At 44.4% G+C, this 17,759-nt stretch overlaps 1 protein-coding gene across 1 annotated transcript in view; it reads left to right on the plus strand.

Moving 5' to 3' along the window:
- Positions 1–17,759, plus strand: part of JADE2 (jade family PHD finger 2) — a 490,240-nt gene that overhangs the window by 438,183 nt on the left and 34,298 nt on the right. The window contains exon 10 of the mRNA XM_088451347.1: positions 7,251–7,368. Within this exon, the coding sequence (XP_088307473.1) occupies positions 7,251–7,368 (118 nt within the window). The remainder of the gene's footprint in view (positions 1–7,250; positions 7,369–17,759) is intronic.

The raw sequence follows: 17,759 nt of genomic DNA on the forward strand, positions 1-17,759 counted from the left end.
CCACTTCCAGTTTCGGGCGTTACCTTTTAGCCTGGCAACAGCACCACGTGTTTTCACCAAGGTGATGGCGGTCATGGCGGCTTCTCTGCGGCTGCAGGGAGTCCGCATGTTGCCGTATTTGGACGACCTGTTATTGGTGGCAGGATCTCCAGAGCTCCTGTTACGCCACTTGGACCTGACCATTGCACTGCTGCAACGGCACGGCTGGCTAATCAACTGGCAGAAGTCCACTCTAATCCCGTCTTGGAGGATTCTGCATCTTGGAGCCTTATTGGACTCGGGACAGCAAAGGATCTTCGTGACGGAGGACAAGATCTCTGCTTTACAGTCAAGGGTGCGCAGTTGTCTGCACAGCCGCCGGGTGTCCTTACACTCGGCGATGAGGTTACTGGGCTCCATGGTGTCGGTGTTCGACATGGTGGAATACGCCCAGTTTCACTCCAGACCTCTGCAGCACCTGATCCTGTCCAAGTGGAACGGGCTGCCTCAGTCTCTGAAGTCCCGGACGATTGTGCTCACCCCGGAGGTTCGCCTGTCCCTTGCGTGGTGGTTACAGACGACCCACCTCAACAAGGGACGTCCGTTCTGGGTTCCAAATTGGGTCCTGTTGACAACGGACACCAGTCTTCGGGGCTGGGGAGCAGTTTCGGGTCCACACTTGTTCCAGGGCAGGAGGACGCCGACAGAAGCGGAGCTCCCAATAAATATCTTGGAACTCCGTGCGATCTTCAATGCTCTCCAGCAGGCACAGCGGTTTCTCCAGGGTCGCCCGGTGCAGGTCCAGTCGGACAACGCTACCACCGTGGCCTACATAAACAGGCAAGGAGGAACTCGCAGTCGGGCGGCTCTCGTAGAGGTCTCTCGGATCCTGGTTTGGGCGGAGCGCAATCTTCCGGCCATATCAGCGGTCTTCATCCCGGGAGTGCTAAATTGGGAGGCGGACTTTCTAAGTCGCCAGGACGTTCATCCGGGGGAATGGTCCCTGCACCCGGACGTTTTTCAACTACTGGTGGACAGGTGGGGTCTTCCAGAAATCGACCTCATGGCGTCCCGGCACAACAACAAGTTGCCGGTGTACGGGTCTCGCACAAGAGACGAAGGGGCGTCTCTGGTGGATGCTCTGTCCGTCCGGTGGACGTTCCGGTTCGCATACCTGTTCCCTCCGGTCTCCCTTCTTCCACGGATAATCCGGAAATTCAAACAGGAAGGAGGGTCGCTCCTGTTGATAGCTCCCGCGTGGCCCAGACGGCACTGGTTCTCAGACCTTCAGGGTCTGTCCGTGGACAGTCCTCTGCGGTTGCCGCTACGACCGGACCTTCTGTCTCAGGGTCCTTGCCTTCACCCGGACCTGACTCGGCTGTCTTTGACGGCGTGGCTGTTGAGACGGCCATGCTGAGGTCCCGGGGGTTTTCCAGCTCTGTGGTGCGTACCATGTTACGAGCTCGGAAACCGTCTTCCGCGAGGATATACCATCGCGTGTGGCATACGTTCTTCCAGTGGTGTCGACCGAGAGGTTATGCACCGCGGGAGTTTCGTCTGTCTCGGATTCTCGCCTTCCTGCAAGCGGGACTAGATCATGGGCTTCGCCTTGCTTCTTTGAAGGTACAGGTTTCGGCCCTATCTGTCTGGTTTCACCGTAGGATTGCTACAATCCCGGATGTGCGCACCTTTATGCAGGGTGTTCTCCGCATTCAGCCGCCCTTTGTTCCACCTGTGGCGCCTTGGGATTTGGCTGTGGTCCTGAGGGCTCTCCAAGGACCGCCGTTTGAACCACTGGGCTCAGTGGATCTTAAATGGCTAACAGCTAAGACTGTTTTCCTTCTGGCCATTGCTTCGGCCAGACGTGTTTCTGAGTTAGGGGCTCTTTCTTGTAGACCCCCTTTCTTGGTTTTTCATGGGAACAGGGCAGTGCTCCGCACTCGGCCCGAGTTTCTTCCCAAAGTTGTTTCCCAGTTTCATGTTAACGAGGAAATAGTTGTTCCGGCCTTTAACTCACCGGGTCTTTCCGTGGGTGAGGCCTCTTTGGATGTTGTGCGGGCCTTAAGGACTTATGTTGACCGCACTTCTTCGTTTAGGAAGTCGGACGCTTTGTTTGTCCTCTATGGCTTCCGTGAAAAAGGGTTGGCCTGCTTCAAAGCAAACTTTGGCAGCCTGGATCCGTATGGCTATTTCTGAAGCTTATCTTAATGAAGGCCTACCGGTCCCTCCTTCTCTGAAGGCTCATTCCACTAGGTCTGTGGGTCCTTCGTGGGCAGCTCGACGTGGTGCCTCGGCAGTTCAGATCTGCAAGGCTGCTACGTGGTCCTCTGTCCATACCTTCGTGAGGTATTACAGGTTTGACACCTTCGCCTCTCAGGATGCTTCCTTCGGGCGGCGGATTCTCCTTTCTGCACAGGAACGTCCCCACCCTTAAAGGATACTGCTTTGGGACATCCCCAAGGTATCCTGTGGATACCCTATGGACCCTGAAGTAGAAAATATGAGATATGGTAAGAACTTACCCTTGTTATCTCTATTTCTACGAAGTCCATAGGGTTCCACAGGACTCCCGCCCTGTTGCACCTGTGCTGCAGATGGGCTTTGCTCTGGTCACCGGTTTTCCGTCTCCCTCTGGTGAGAATGTGATTCTTGTATGTGTCCAGATCTTTTTTCTCTCTCTTCCTTCTCCTCCTCCGGCCTATGGCTTGATAACTAACTGAGGTGCCTTGGCTCGGGGGCGGGGTATAGGAGGGGGACCCTAGTGCATCCTGGGAGGCTGAAAAGCTTAACTCTATGGTGCCCAGCGACTGACGTCACACCTATACCCCAAGGTATCCTGTGGAACCCTATGGACTTCGTAGAAATAGAGATAACAAGGGTAAGTTCTTACCATATCTCATATTTTTTACATAGACCAGTAAAGGAGCTGCAGATTTCTGTGGCAGGCAAGTTTGGGTGAAGCACTGCTCAGATCACTATGATCTGTGCAGACTTCATTAGTTTAAAAAAAAAAGTAAAACCAAATCCATAACCTGCCCCGGACCCTTGAACCTAGGCTGGTATTAGAAATACCATAACCAATCTGAACCAGCCGGGGGCTGACGATTTAGCAGGGGGACACACAGCGTGGGGTCCTCCTGCCATAATGACAGCCAGCCCCAAACTGGTTTTCCCAGGACTGGAATCCTGGGAAATTGGATACCCAAAAAAAATGGTGTCCCCCCTCCCCCCAATGACAACCAGGTGGTGGTTGGTGCAGGGTTACAGGGTCTATAAGTCCACAGCAAGCCTGGCCTGATGACACTTGTCAAACCACAAGTGCCAGCACGCCCAGCCGGCTGGCACCTGTAGTTCAACTGTAAAAAAATAATTACAATAAAAACAGTACCCACACCATATGTTGTATTACTTTATTAAATAAACACTCCCTTATCCTTAAAACCTGTCCGTTAGGGTGCATTGAGGACCGAGTTTGGGAACCTCTGCACTAAACACTTTTACAACAATGAAATGAATCACCACCTCCCTTATCATGCCATTGCTGCAGTACTTTATACTGATAAGAATAAGCTGTACCAGTGTGTCATGCTCAGACTCCCCTCTCGCACTACGAAATAGAAGCAATATTTCCTGCAGTGCATGAGGTAGAAAACAGACAGGTGCCAGTTACAACTAGTGTTCAAGGCATCCGTGTGTTAAATGATGCATAGACCACTTCATAGTGCAAATAGACCCATCTCTTTTCACACTATGCTGACTCCAGGTTGCCTTTGGTCAGACAGTGGTAAAGAGACTGAACTACAACCTATTAATCAGTTAAATCTGATCTATAATAGGTTTCTGCCACTGATTAAATAAAAGTTGTTGTTGTAAATTTGTTTCTAGAAAAACAAACCTAATTTTGTTTCTTCTGGTGCAGAAGCATTTTGTATTTTATTACTTAGATCTAAAACATCTTAATATAGCCAATAAGATGCTAACTAAAGCCATATACAGAAAGGATAACGCACTAGAAAGGATCACTAAGGCCCCTATTCAATTAGCCGCGAAAAGTCGGAATCCGCAAAAAAGTATCGCCGATTGCGACTGTTCGCCAGGCGGAAACTTATCTCCATATTCAATTGCAATCACTTTTCGCATACACGAAAACGCAATGCAATGTAATAGGCGAAAAAGATTCACCTATGAATAGCAGGAGAAAAGAAGTGCAAAACCGCTATTTTGGGGTGCAAAGGTGGGGAAACCACTCAGTATTCTTGGGACAGCCCCTCAAAGGGTAACTGTGTCAAGAAATAAACTAAAAAAAAGTGAGGAACACCCCAAAAAAGCACTTTGAAAAAGGGGGCAAAAAAGTACAAAGTGGGAATACAAACTTAAAAAGTAGCGAAATAGACTTTTGGGTGGTCTGCAAGTATGGGTGAGGTGTTTCTTGATTGCAGGTGTTTGCTGAAGGTGCGTATTTTACGTTTCTTATAACTTCAGTTTAGTGACTTTTAAATATGCTTGCACCCATTTTCAAGTACCCCAAATTTGACCGGACTACTTATTTTCTCCTCAAAATACTGCTTTATGCTATTCTTCACCACTTGTGCAAAGACGCTAATTAGAGGCAACTGTGCGAACTTAAGCTGTTTCAATAGGGCTAATCGGGCACTACTACATTAATCCCCAATGTTTCTGCATCTTTTTGGGGGGTTCAAGCTGATCTCCCCGAATCTGACACCACTTTTCGTCTGTTCTGAATTCGAGTGTCTCCGTTTTCGCGTCTTGTGGAATTTAATACGGCGAATAGCGGGGGCGCGCACGTTAAGTTTCCGCGGCCAAAAGGCGCGATGTAGGCGAAAAGTTTGGCTTGCAAAAAAGTATAGCGGGTAAGAAACTAATTGAATACAGGCCTAAATAGGAATATATATTTAGGCCTGTGATTATAACTGTGGATAATATCTTACAGCTTGAGAATTTTTTATAATATTTTATATAATGTGCATTTGATATATTTAATTTTGTGTGTTGCTATATGATTTAATAAATACTATCTATATATATATATATATATATATATATATATATAATACAGGTTGAGTCTCCCATATCTAAAATGCTTGGGACCAGGGGTATTTTGGATAACAGAATATTCCGTATTTTGGAATAATTGCATACCATACTGAAATATCTTGGGAATAGGACCCCAATATACCCACACAATGCATTTATGTATTATATACACCTTATATAGACAGCCTGCAGGTAATTTTATACAATATTTTAAATAATTTTGTGGCTCAAGCAAAGTTTGTATACAGAAATTAAATTCATATACACCTTATACACAGAGCCGAAATATGGAATAATTTTGGCATGACTGTGATTTTTGATGGTTCAATGTACACAAACTTTGTCTAAGGCACAAATTATTACAAATATTGTATAAAATTACCTTCAGGCTCTGTGTTTAAGGTGTATATGAAACATAAATGAATTTAATTTCTGTATACATACTTTGTTTGTATACAGAAATTCTGCCCATGCCCATCAGCGTACAAACATTTAAAAGTCCCAGAGTGCTTACTGTTGGCACTAGGACTTTCGAATGCTCTTTCAACAGCCTAAGCTGGGTACACACTAGGACGATGTCGGCCTGATATGTCGTTTCCGGCCGAATCGTAACGACATATCGACCGGATCGTCCAGTGTATATGGACTATCCCAGTGCTCCCGCGGTCACATGCAATATCATCCACTCGGCCTTGCTGGATGAGGGATGAGGGATCGTTCCGTCCTTCATTCCATTGCTCAATGTGTACCCGCAGTACGATATGTTGGCCTGTCGGGCTGACATCATCTGGGTACACTTACCCAGCTTAAGGTGGCATCATGGGCTAACAAGTGCCAAACTTGTCATTATGCTACACTACAGCAAGCTTTGAACACTGGGTCTTCCTTCCTGAATGTGCAATTTTAAAACAGAACCCACAGACACTATACACAGGTATGGGTGTGGGTGCACATTTTAACCACTTAACTGGCATGGTCGCATGGGATGCGACTGTTTTCAGATGGGCTTCTACTGACACAATCACATCCCATGCGACTGTGCCCTCCTGCTGCATGCCCCGACAGAACTGATTCCCCCTGTGGTCTGCACCCTGGCAGTGATGTTGCAGTCTTTGAACGCTGACATTACATGACAATTTTGCACTCCAGAATGCCACGTGACGGGTGTACTTCGGTGCAAAAGAGGGAAACTGAAGTTCCCCTTCAAGGGGTTCACTTTGAGCACTATTTCTTTGCATGAGGCCGGAGGAGATTGGGTAGGTGCTACTGTGGGTATATCTGTAGCCACTGGGGAGGGAGGGGACTGGTGTGGGGGATCATTTGCCACAGGTTGATTATTGCCATGGGAGGGAAGGGTGTGATACTTCAGTGGGGCCCATTGGACTGGGGTGTAGAGGGATTGCCACTGGGAGATCTATTACCACTGGGAGGGTTGAGTTAATTCTACAATGGGGACATAAGTCACTGGGGGGGTAATGATGTCCTACGGATACAAAAAATTGGGGATAACGATGCAGGAAAATCAAGAATACCGTGTGGGGTAAATATTACAGGAGAGTCCAGATATATGCCTACAAGAGTGATGGTAAAATGCCACAGCCGTGGGCACTACAAGAGTCTACTATAGATGCCTGCTGCGGTGGTGCTCAGCATCCTTTTGCCGTTTTTTTGTTGTTGTTTTGTTCACTTAAGTAGTTAAGTAAGCTTTTAAATACTAAATTTACATTTTAAAAAAATCAATTTCTGTTTATTTGTCAGTTAAGTGGTTATAGCATAACTCCATAACTGGGCTTTCAATGCACTTTGCTTATAAAACAAAACACTAAAGTAAATAATACTTACACAAGTATACTTAATTTTTCGGATGCTGGCACAACTTCCTGTCTGTAATGCTAATAAGGAGATGGCTGATATACAGTATAGGACATTAGATTGTGAGTTGGTAAACAACTAGTCATAATATTAGAACTTTTCTTTAAAATAAGACGATTCTTTTTGGAGCAAATAGTTTTTTACTTTTTAGTTGATTTTTAATAACAAACATAAAAACATAAACATTTTCTGTCTTGATTTACATGGATCAATAAGACTAATGAGATTTGATGAGCATTTGCCCTACTTTTCCTCCAGCTTTTCATGGTGCTCGAGATAAAATCTTACAGCTCTCTGCATTGTATTACTTTTTCTATATGTTTTAAAATACCTATCTATCACAGGTTAGAAACCTATGCTACATGATCACCAGGCGAGAGAAGATGAAACACTCCATATGCAAACTTGAAGAGCAAATTTTCCAGCTGCAGATGAAACTTGTCGAGAAAGATCTTCACCATGGTAAGAAAGTGAAGCCAAAAGCACTGAGTTATGCAATGTCTTGTTTATTTTACCTTCATAAATGTAAAAATGTATTGAAAGACTCTACTGTTTGCCTGTGCTAATTTAGCTGAGCTATAAATCATAGCAAGTCATTTTTTATGTGCTCATCCTAAATAAATAGTTATATTTTCCCTGTATCCTCTACAATCATCCATTTATATACTTTGGGCTTCATTCAGAGTTGGACATTCGGAACGTAATCACATGATCCGCCTGGATTTAAAAGTTTTAGCTACTGAAGAGTTAGTCGCAAATACGAGATGTGACCAATTCTGAATAGGTAGAAAAATGTGACTCCCTCCCCGTGCAAGTAACAGGAGCAGATGTGGCTGCAGCATAAAAGCAGTAGTGGCTTACCTGAGATGTACAAGGAGGAATCCACATTACATGGTCAGAGAGTCCAGCAAGGGGTATAACTACCATAGGCAGGGCCATAACTAGGATAGTGCGACCAGTGCCATGGCACAGGGCACCGCAGGGCAGGGGGCGCTGTTTGGGCCTGTCAATTTTCCTGTTTATCATCATTCTCACTTGTAGCTTCCTCTTCTTTTATCCCCAGCATCTCCTGGCCTCCCCTATCTCTTCCCTGGCCCTTCCCCATGAGGCCATGTCCCTTTTTTAAGGTGCACTACCTTATGTTCCTATTTAAACAATGGGGGGGGCACCAATGCTCTCTCTGGCACAGGGCACCAAATAGTCTAGGTACGGCTCTGACCACAGGTGCAAGAGGTGCAGCTGCTATTGAGCCCAGAGCTGATGGGGACCCATCTTCCTTGTCAAAGTTACATGTGTTATATAAAGTTTTCACCATTAGGTGGTACATATGGGCCCTTACAAACTTTTGCTATGGGGCCCCCAAATACCTAGTTACTTCCCTGGAGTGCAGATATTAAGTGAACGAGATGCAAATAGAAAATATAAATTTCCATGCTAATAAACATATGGATGCCATCCCCCTTTCCATACTGCGTGTTAAACATACTTTATTTTTTAAAAACGATTGTTCAGCACTTTTAATACATTTGCATAAGTGGGTGTGCTTTAAATGCACTTTACCAATCAGAAGCAGCCTGCTCCCATCATTATCATCAGTTAGGAATTACACAAGGGTTTTAGCACTTTTAAGTTACGTCCCTCCAAACAGTAACATAAGTGTCTTTTCGCTGGCAGCTTGTCCTTACTGTACTTTGCCTCTCCAATCCACGTCCTGTCCCCCATGGCATCGGGGGCAGCAAATGCAAGTCTCCCGCGTATGAGCAGAAAAATGAATTAAGAAAGAAGTTGCGGATTAAAAAGCTTTAACTTGTGTTCACATCCAAATCTGAATAAGGTTTTATATTTGTAATACTGGAAAATTAAAGATTTTAGACTTTTTTTTTTCTTTTTAATTTAGCGGCCGACGTTGTTGAATGTGAATAGATCTTATCCAATTCTTAAAGTTAAATGTAAAGAGACGTTATAGAAAAATAACTGAAAATGAGTATTGAAATTTGTGTCACATCAGGCCCAGGAGAAATAGCCGCAAATACACATTTTATTTTAATGTCTTCAAGTTTAGACTGTCAGATGTCCCTGGAGTAAAGGTTGATCTGTTGTCCCAGGCTGTAACATTTCCTGCGTTTTAAGTTGTATTATAATTTGTAATTTTTCAGTTAAATATTATCCGGTTGGTAACAGCGCTGTAAAGGCAGGTACAAGTGAGATGACTTGAAATGTGTAGAGAGGAAAGCAGAGATTCTGTAACATGACACAGCTGTAGGTGCCTTGTTGCTTTTAATAAAAGCGGCTCAGAAAATGAATAATATATTGGCGCTTGCTATATGCAGATGCCGTCTGACAGCTTTCATGCTATACAGTTCATCTGCTTCTGTGAGGCAGTGGCGTGAGGACAGACCACCCATGTACGAGAAGTGCACCAACACTGAAGTTGTCAGACAGCATTTGCACCTATATCCTATGCTGTCTCCAGAGCTGTGGGAGCAAAGGAGAACCTTTTTTTTTGTTTAAACACAACTGTAAGGCACTTTGTAAATGTACTTATTCACAAACCTGACATGTCCTCTTTAACATTACTGTTTACTGACCAGACTGTGCACAGACAGCTGTTCAATGCTGGGATTCATCCAGAGACGTACAAGCAGAGGGATGCGGTCAGCATGTTGACATTCATAATGTCAACATTGTAAAAATGTCGACAGTTATCAAGTCGACATGTTCCCAATGTGGATATTATAAAATGTCGACAAATGAAATGCAGACATTATGGTTGAGGTTAGAGTTAGTATTAGTGTTGGGGATGTACTTTCCTCTGCAACCACAGTTTTGCAACATTAGCTGTGATCAGCGTCTAAATCCGCATCCACTAGAACATTCGCTATACAATGCGGAGAAAACAGGCATTATATAGCGAGGCGGGGCTATCATGACGCAATCCAGCGCAGATCGCTTCATCGGCCCCTCGGACCATACACTTATGCTCTGTAAGTGGGCGGCCGTGGGGAGGGGGGTGCAAGTTGGTGGAGAGGGTGCCTATGACCAGTCCAGTTTTCCGGGTAGCCGGGAGTGCCACCCCGATTTTCAGGAGCCTCCTGGACGTTTGGGAGGGTAGGCAAGTATGACATTATGACCATGTCTACATTCTAACTGTCGACAAAATATACGGAACCCACGCACAGGGCTGTTTAAAAGGCAGAACAAGGTACTTCTTTAACTTAATCCCTACACTCTCTACATTTTCTTTTTCACACTTTACTTCAGCGTAACCTGTTGCAATCCGAGTACTATACTTTATAACTGTTTTGATCAGTGATCTGTGACTATTATTGAGGTGAATTTGGTCATCTGATTTTGCTGTGTGGTATAGTTTTGATAGGACTGTGAAACAAATTTTACCAGCAAAAATTGTGATTAACATTTTGCTGAACAGCTTTATAGATTTAAGTCATCTCTTTTTTCCACCTATAGTATCTCTAACATATTTTGTACTCTATATTATATTTTGGATACTGTCATATTTGAACTATCATTTTTTTTTCCGTGCTATATTGCAGTCACTATAGGGCAGCAGGTGCTCAATTGTGGAAGGAATAAGATGTCAAATGGTCCCCTATCAGCCTAAGGGGGGAATTCGGTTAGCCTGAATAAAAAAAAGTTGGTAGCCTCGGTCTTAAACGCCTGATAACATGCTAATTGTCGCATATATATTTTCGGGTATGGAAAAGAAATACGCATTAAGTGCAGCTTTCAGGGCTAATTGAATAGCCCCAGGGGATCAATTAGCCCACGGTAAATTATCACGGCTAATTGAATTTTCCCCTGTGCATGTGTCAGAATCTGCCTGTATGGCCCATGGATGGCCGGCCTACATTAATGCTTGTAATGAAGGCTTATCTCTGCAGGGAGAAAAACCCAGATTGTAGATACAAAGTCTTGGTAACCAGCGAGAAGTAATTCATTGTGGATTTTGTTGAGTGTACACATGTAGGACTCTAGAGCAGAGAGCTATATAAATGGTCTTATTAAGAGTCTATATCCTCTGGCATCAAACAAGGCGCACTGTTCTGTACAATCTCTCTTATTTAATAACAACTTCCCATGAGCATCTATCAGCAGGCTGAGCTTGCTAAATGGGAGAATGATCACAGACCTATTCCTATAATCTGTCATTTTAAGAACTTGGTAGGGATTGAAATGGAATTCCACAGTTGTTCAGAGAGAAAAAAACAAATGTGGTTGCATGCTTATCCTAGTTCTCATTCCTGCATTCCTACATCTCCTTCCCATGTTTGGACGGTAATTACAGATGTCAGATGCCAAGATTATATGTATTTTATTTCCCTGAAAGCAGCATCTGGTGCATTGGCAAAGGTTTTTGGTGCCTCGCCTTTATATTCCTGAAGGTTAAGCTGCTGTTTCTCTAAAAAAAAAATGAATATATATATATATATATATATATATATATTTCTAGAGACCACTTCATATCCATTTGGATGTCCTACTTAAGTTAGGTGGCAAAGAGAAAATAAACTTTAGTGGTAAATTTCATATTGAAATATTGCTTTATCTTCCCGTCGCTGATGGCAATTAACAGCCAAATTATCCGTTTTTTCCAGGGGCTCATCTGACTGGTTGGCTGTCCCTTTTAACTTAGTGTTTGTGGCTTTGGAGCTGATTCTAGGCCGTCACGTGTTAGGTTTCCTCAGCAGACAGTCTGGGTTGGGAACACGGCTGCACATTGTTTATTTCAGTCAACTTTTCTGTTAGTATCTCACATTGCTTATGTTCTGTGTTTGCTGTGATTTTTTTTTAGTACTTGATTTTGGAATCTCCTGCGTTTAATTACTACAGTAGTGATGTATATATCATTTAGGGTCTACGTTTAAGCATAGAATCTGGACAAGGAACAGTGCAATCTGCAATTACCAAATAACATTCAGAATATTTTCAGCTGGACACTAATTTACTACTTATGTCATGACTGTGTAATACAATCAAATGAATTTAAATTTATGAACGTCAATACAGGGCAGAACTCACTGTCTGTTTTAACTTTTATATTTTAACCCTTTCTCTGGCAGCAACCTATAGACTTCCACCTAAGCTGTATTACTCTTTACACATTTAGGGGGTTACAGTGCTCATTAGTGGAACTAGAATGCTAAACAGCCTGACATTCATGCTGATCTTTTGCTACTGCCACTTTCCAGGGAAAAACCCAGACCTCCATCAGGCACAGATCAGAACGCTGCCCAGTAATTACTAAGAGTACATAGAAACCAATTCAGAGTTGGATGCAAATACGTTGCATGCGTAGGCCTAAATGTGGATATTTACCCAAAGGATCTCACTCAGTTCCATGTGGCTTGTGCATGCGCTGTCTGTTAGCCACATGTGTGAATTAGGACTCCCGGGTCACAAACACGGAAGTCAATTCTTCGCCGGGACAGCTCTATATGAGAAGAGCTCTGCAAGCAGTTAAGTATTGCTGTATACCAGCGTTAAAAAGTGTGGGTTTGCATGCAAATAGGAGTGGAATGTATCATAATGTTTTTTTGTGATACATTCATGTGACACTCATGTGACACATGATACACCCCGCCTTCTATCTGTTTTGATCCCACAAAGCCCATTCCCCAGCCTTCAGCTTTTCTCTGTGTACACTTCTTCACTTGGTGAAATAATCAACTAGTGTCTACGTTAGCACTTCTATGCTGATGACACCCAAGTCTACTTCTCCACCTTAGACCTCTCCCTTTCCTCGAAGCTGTCTTAATAAATATATATATATATATATAAACAAATGTCCTGACTGACTCATCAACGCCCAGCCCAAAACCCTGGACCTAAAAGCGTAATTTGGGTAGTATATTCCTTCCATGACGTGAGCACCCACTAAGCTGGAATTTTTTAAAATTTAACCCCTTAAGGGGTGAAAAGTGGTAAAATGTTTCCTCTCAACTGAGGAGATTGGGTGACAATGCAACATGTCCCAAGTGCTGTGGCACTGCAAGCTCATTGTCTAAATTGAGTGGTGGCTTCAGAGGCGGGGCTGTAGCACAGTCCAATATTCAAATAGGGGAGCCACACCAACTGCCAGTGATGTTTGGCAGCATTTGGAGTTACAGTTGGTGTGGCTCCCCTATCTGAATAATGGACTGCACTGCAGCCCTACCTCTGAAGTCACCACTGCAAAGGACTTAACAGTTTGACTATAGGGGAGATGGTGCCTCAAACCATTGTCCCCCTGTCAGGAGACGGAGCCTGCATGTATGACACTCAGCTAATGGCTAGGGAGGTATATGAACTAATTGTGAGGCACATGGTGGACAACTGGAAGGAGTTCTCTATCATGTCCCACGACAGCTAGGGGGAAGACTACGGCACATGGTGGACAACTGGAAGGAGTTCTCTATCATGTCCCACGACAGCTAGAGGGAAGACTCCGCTGAGTACCTCCTTGACATGTCCCAACACTTTACTTAGTAGTGTACGCGAACTGGTGGCGGCTGGGCAACTGTTCCAGTTAGTTTTCAATGCTTACCGCAATGGTGAGCTCTGTGAGAGTTTTGGTGCTGAACATCACCCCTGAGGAGGCTATGCTTTATCCATTGCGATGCGTACCTACCATGTGAACCTCAAAAAGTGTGCACTAGTCCGTCTCACACCTTTCACAGGCATCTTCTGTCCTTAAGAAGACTCCTTCAAACATCACGCCAGATACACCCATGCTAAAAGGAGGAAGCAACTTCAAGATGCAACAAGGAAATATGCGCAGATTAATCCTATGGTGCACTGTGCTGCGGTTAATCCAGAGCAGGAGTGGCCAGATACTGTATCAGCAAGATCACCCCCAAGTACACAGAGCAGAGGTGGCCAGGTACCAGCAAGATCACCCCAAGCTGCTCAGAGCAGCGGTGGCCAGGTATCAGCAAGATCACCCAAAGGTGCACAGAGCAGCAGAATCACAATATGAACAAAACAATCCTGGAAGATAAGTGGAAAGGCGAGCACTTCCATGGAAGGTCAAGTCTCACTCAGGCATGGCTTATGATCCTGACGTGGCTTATGAGGTAGACAGCCCAGGGTACCATGAGCCACAAGTGCTAGTACTGCAATGCCCTTAAGTGGAAGGTGGAGGCCCCTGGCATTTGCTGCAGTGCTGGCAAGGTGCTGCTCCCACCCTTCTGACCTCAGACCCAGCCTCTCTACAGCCTGCTAATGGACAGCCACCCCAAACATGTTCACTTCATTAGTATTCTCTTTTACACCAGTGGCATAAAATAAACTAAGCATACAAGTTAAGTTAAGATAGTATGAAGGAAATGAAAATATCTAAGGTCTACTAGGGTGAAACCGGGTACATCAAGTAGTGTTATATACAGCTTAATATGTGTCTCAAAACTCACCTCTAGCTTGTTATGGACATGGACAACCTTAGGCTCATCTTTGTTCCTTATGTTCACTTCCTGGGTCTCTTCCACAACTTCTCTTTTCCTTCACTCCACACATCCAGTCCCTCTACCACACTTGTTGCTTCCACATTCAAAACATTTCCAAAATTAGACCCCTCTGACCCATTGACTTCAGCTTTGTTCTTCATAATATGTCAGCATGGCTGGACTGACGGTAGTATGTCTCTGGTAGCTACTCTAGCCAAGTGGTTCTGTTATTGGAGACAGCTAGCAGTATGACATTTTGCTGGAGCATAAACATTTATTGTGACTCAGTGATCACTGAGTGTGTTGCACCCTGATTCACCCCCTCTTTGTTTTCACTGACCTGTGAAATCTCAGCAGACATGATGGACACTATTACTACCCAGGTTTGACTTCAATGTAATCTGCTGGATTCAGCAACGTCAAGGCTGACGCAGTGTCCTGGCAGTTCCCAAACAATCCATTATGGATCCACTATCCCTCCCTAATTTGATTTGTTTTCTTGCAGCCAGCTACAGATACCTTAATAGGGATATCTCAAAATTGGCAGGGCGGGAAAACAATCGATTTGTTTTTTGGAAATTGTGTTGGCCACAGTGGACATTTTATAATACAGTTATAAGAAATATCACGTAATTGAATAAATGTACACATTGTCATGCCCCGGCCATTAAAAAACACTTTCTTACCTCTCCGGTGTCTGTCTAGGCTTGCGCCTCCAACATTGGACTCATATCAATTAAGTTCTTCAATTCATCAACATCGGTCTCAACCGATCCAGCTCTCAATCCAGCATCATCAGTCCCCATAGATTCTGCCCATTCCTTAAGTATTTTATGTCCAGTCCCATTCCAATCTTCTTTTCAATAAAGACATTCTATTCCTGTTCTCTCCTTCGGGCCCATCATCCACTGCCGTATCTCTACCTCCTCACATCTCTACATGAGGAAGTCCTGGCTCAAACCACCTAAGTTCATTCATGCCTCTCATGTCTCTTCTTCAGCTTCCCACGCCTGTTCCAATCCAAACCAGCCCTCAGGCATGACAGTTTGTACTGGCCTCATGGATCCAGCCGAGAATTGGGCACAAGCTGCTGGATTTACACCTGAACTTGTTGCTCGCCTAGAACACCAGTAGGCAGTACAAGATGGTAAAGTTTCTCCAAGAACTGACTAACCGGCTGGATAATATTCAAGCCACTCTGAGAGACTCAGGAACTGCCGCTTCATACATTCCGATTTCTCCGGTTCCAGTTTCCTCAGCAGCACCGCATCCTACTCCTGCAAAATTTGATGGGAACCTCAAAAATTGCAGGGGTTTCCTAAATCAATGTGAAATACAGTTTGAGCTCCAACCCAGCAATTTTCCTACAGACTGTACCCATGTGGAATATATCATCTCCATGTTATCTGGATCTGCCTCAGACTGGGCTTCACCCTTATGGGAAAGATCGGATCCTATCCTAACATTTTATAAGGATTTGTCACGGCATTCTGCCAAATCTTCGGCGAGCCTGGGAGAGTGTCATCTGCATATTCAGATCATCTTTATCTGTGCCAGGGTTCAAATTCTGTAGGCCAGTATCTGGTGCAATTTCAAATACTGGCATCAGAACTCTCTTGGAATGATGGAGCATTCTATGCAGCCTTTTGGAGTGGCTTATCTGACAAAATTAAAGATGTTCTTGTTGCTTGTGATCTCCCGGACAAGTTAGAGGGTTTGATCTCCCTGTGCACCATAGTGGATTTACATTTTGAAGAACGTGCTATTGAGAGAGGAAAGATTAATTCATCCTATCGCTCGAGCGTCAGTTTTGCCTCAGTCAGTTTCTCCTCCAAAGAGGAACAATGCAAATCAACAGTTCTCGCCTATCACAGGAAGAACGCCGGAAGGCAACAGTCTAAGAATCTCTGCCAATACTGTGCTGCTCCATCTCATCAGATCAATAATTGTTTCAAGTGTCCGGGAAACTCCAAAACTCCCGCTCCTAACTCGGCAAGGAGAGGTGAAGTTAGGAGTAGTTAATTCCTCTCCAAAGAAAACCGACTGCATTCTCTCAGTTTCTCTATTCAAGTGGCCAAGTGCTTCAAGCAAGTCGTTGCTCTGTTGGATTCTGGTGCAGCTGGCAAATTTGTCGCAATCATATTAGTCCAGCGGTGGGCATTACCAACCGAGAATCTGACTCATCCTATCTACCTAACAGTAGTTGATGGAAGCTGCATCCTAGGGGGTACAATTACGCTTCAGACTCAACCTCTGCAAGTCAAGATTGGTGCTTTGCACTGTCCCTTTTACGTATTCTTGTTATACCCAGGGCAACGCATTCCATAGTTCTGTGCTTGCCTTGGCTCCATCTGCATAATCCTCAAATTGAATGGAGAACCTCACAATTCACCACTTGGGGATCTTCCTGCTTCAGTTCTTGCCTCCAAAAAGTTCTTTCAGTATGCTCTGCAGTACCGGATACTCCTCCTCCTCCTTATCAAGAATTCACTGATGTTTTGAGTAAAACTGGTGCTGATTTTCTTCCTCCTCACCGTGAATGGGATTGTCCAATATAACTAATCCCTGGGAAGTCTCCTCCCATAGGACGAAGTTATTCGCTATTGCTCCCAGAAACAAAGGCCATGACTGACTATATCCCAGAGAATTTGGAAAAAGGGTTCATCCGCCCTTCCACCTCTCCCGACTGGTGCGGGCTATTTCGTCAATAAATATATAGCAGTCTGCACCCCTGCATCGACTACAGGGGACTGAATGACATCACCATTAAAAACTGCTATCCTCTCCCTCTGATCCCAGAACTTTTGACCGAGTCAGTGGAACTACCATCTTCACTAAATTGGACTTGCGGGGAGTATATAATCTCATACGAACTCCAGGAGACGAGTGGAAGACACCCTCGACAGTCACTACAAGTACCTACGAGTTCCCGCAGTATTCCAGCACTATGTCAATGAGATCTTCAGTGACCATGTTCTCATATTAGACAATGATCTGGAAGAACATCGCCAGCAAGTAAAGAAGGTTCTGACACGTCTCCATTCCAATCATATCTACTGCAGAATGGAGAAGTGTGCCTCCGCGTCATCTATTCCCTTCCTGGGATATATCATTTCAGGTTCTGGCCTAAAAATGGACCCAGAAAAGCTCCAAACAATTCAGGAATGACCGCTTCCTAATATTCTCAGGACTGTTTAGCGCTTATTTGGGTTTGCGAACTACTATCGCAAATTCATAAATAACTTTTCCACCGTCATTGCACCTATTACCGCTCTCATCTGGAAAGGTGCCAATCCATCCTGATAGTCAGAGGAAGCAAAGGAAGCCTTCCAAAATATCAAACAAGCTCCTGTTCTTTGTCAACCTGATGTCACACAGCCACTCGTCTTGGAAGTTGACACTAGGAGTAGG

This window comes from Taudactylus pleione, unplaced genomic scaffold (genome assembly GCF_031769625.1).
Source record: "Taudactylus pleione unplaced genomic scaffold, aTauple2 ptg000025l, whole genome shotgun sequence".
Taxonomy (NCBI): domain Eukaryota; kingdom Metazoa; phylum Chordata; class Amphibia; order Anura; family Myobatrachidae; genus Taudactylus; species Taudactylus pleione.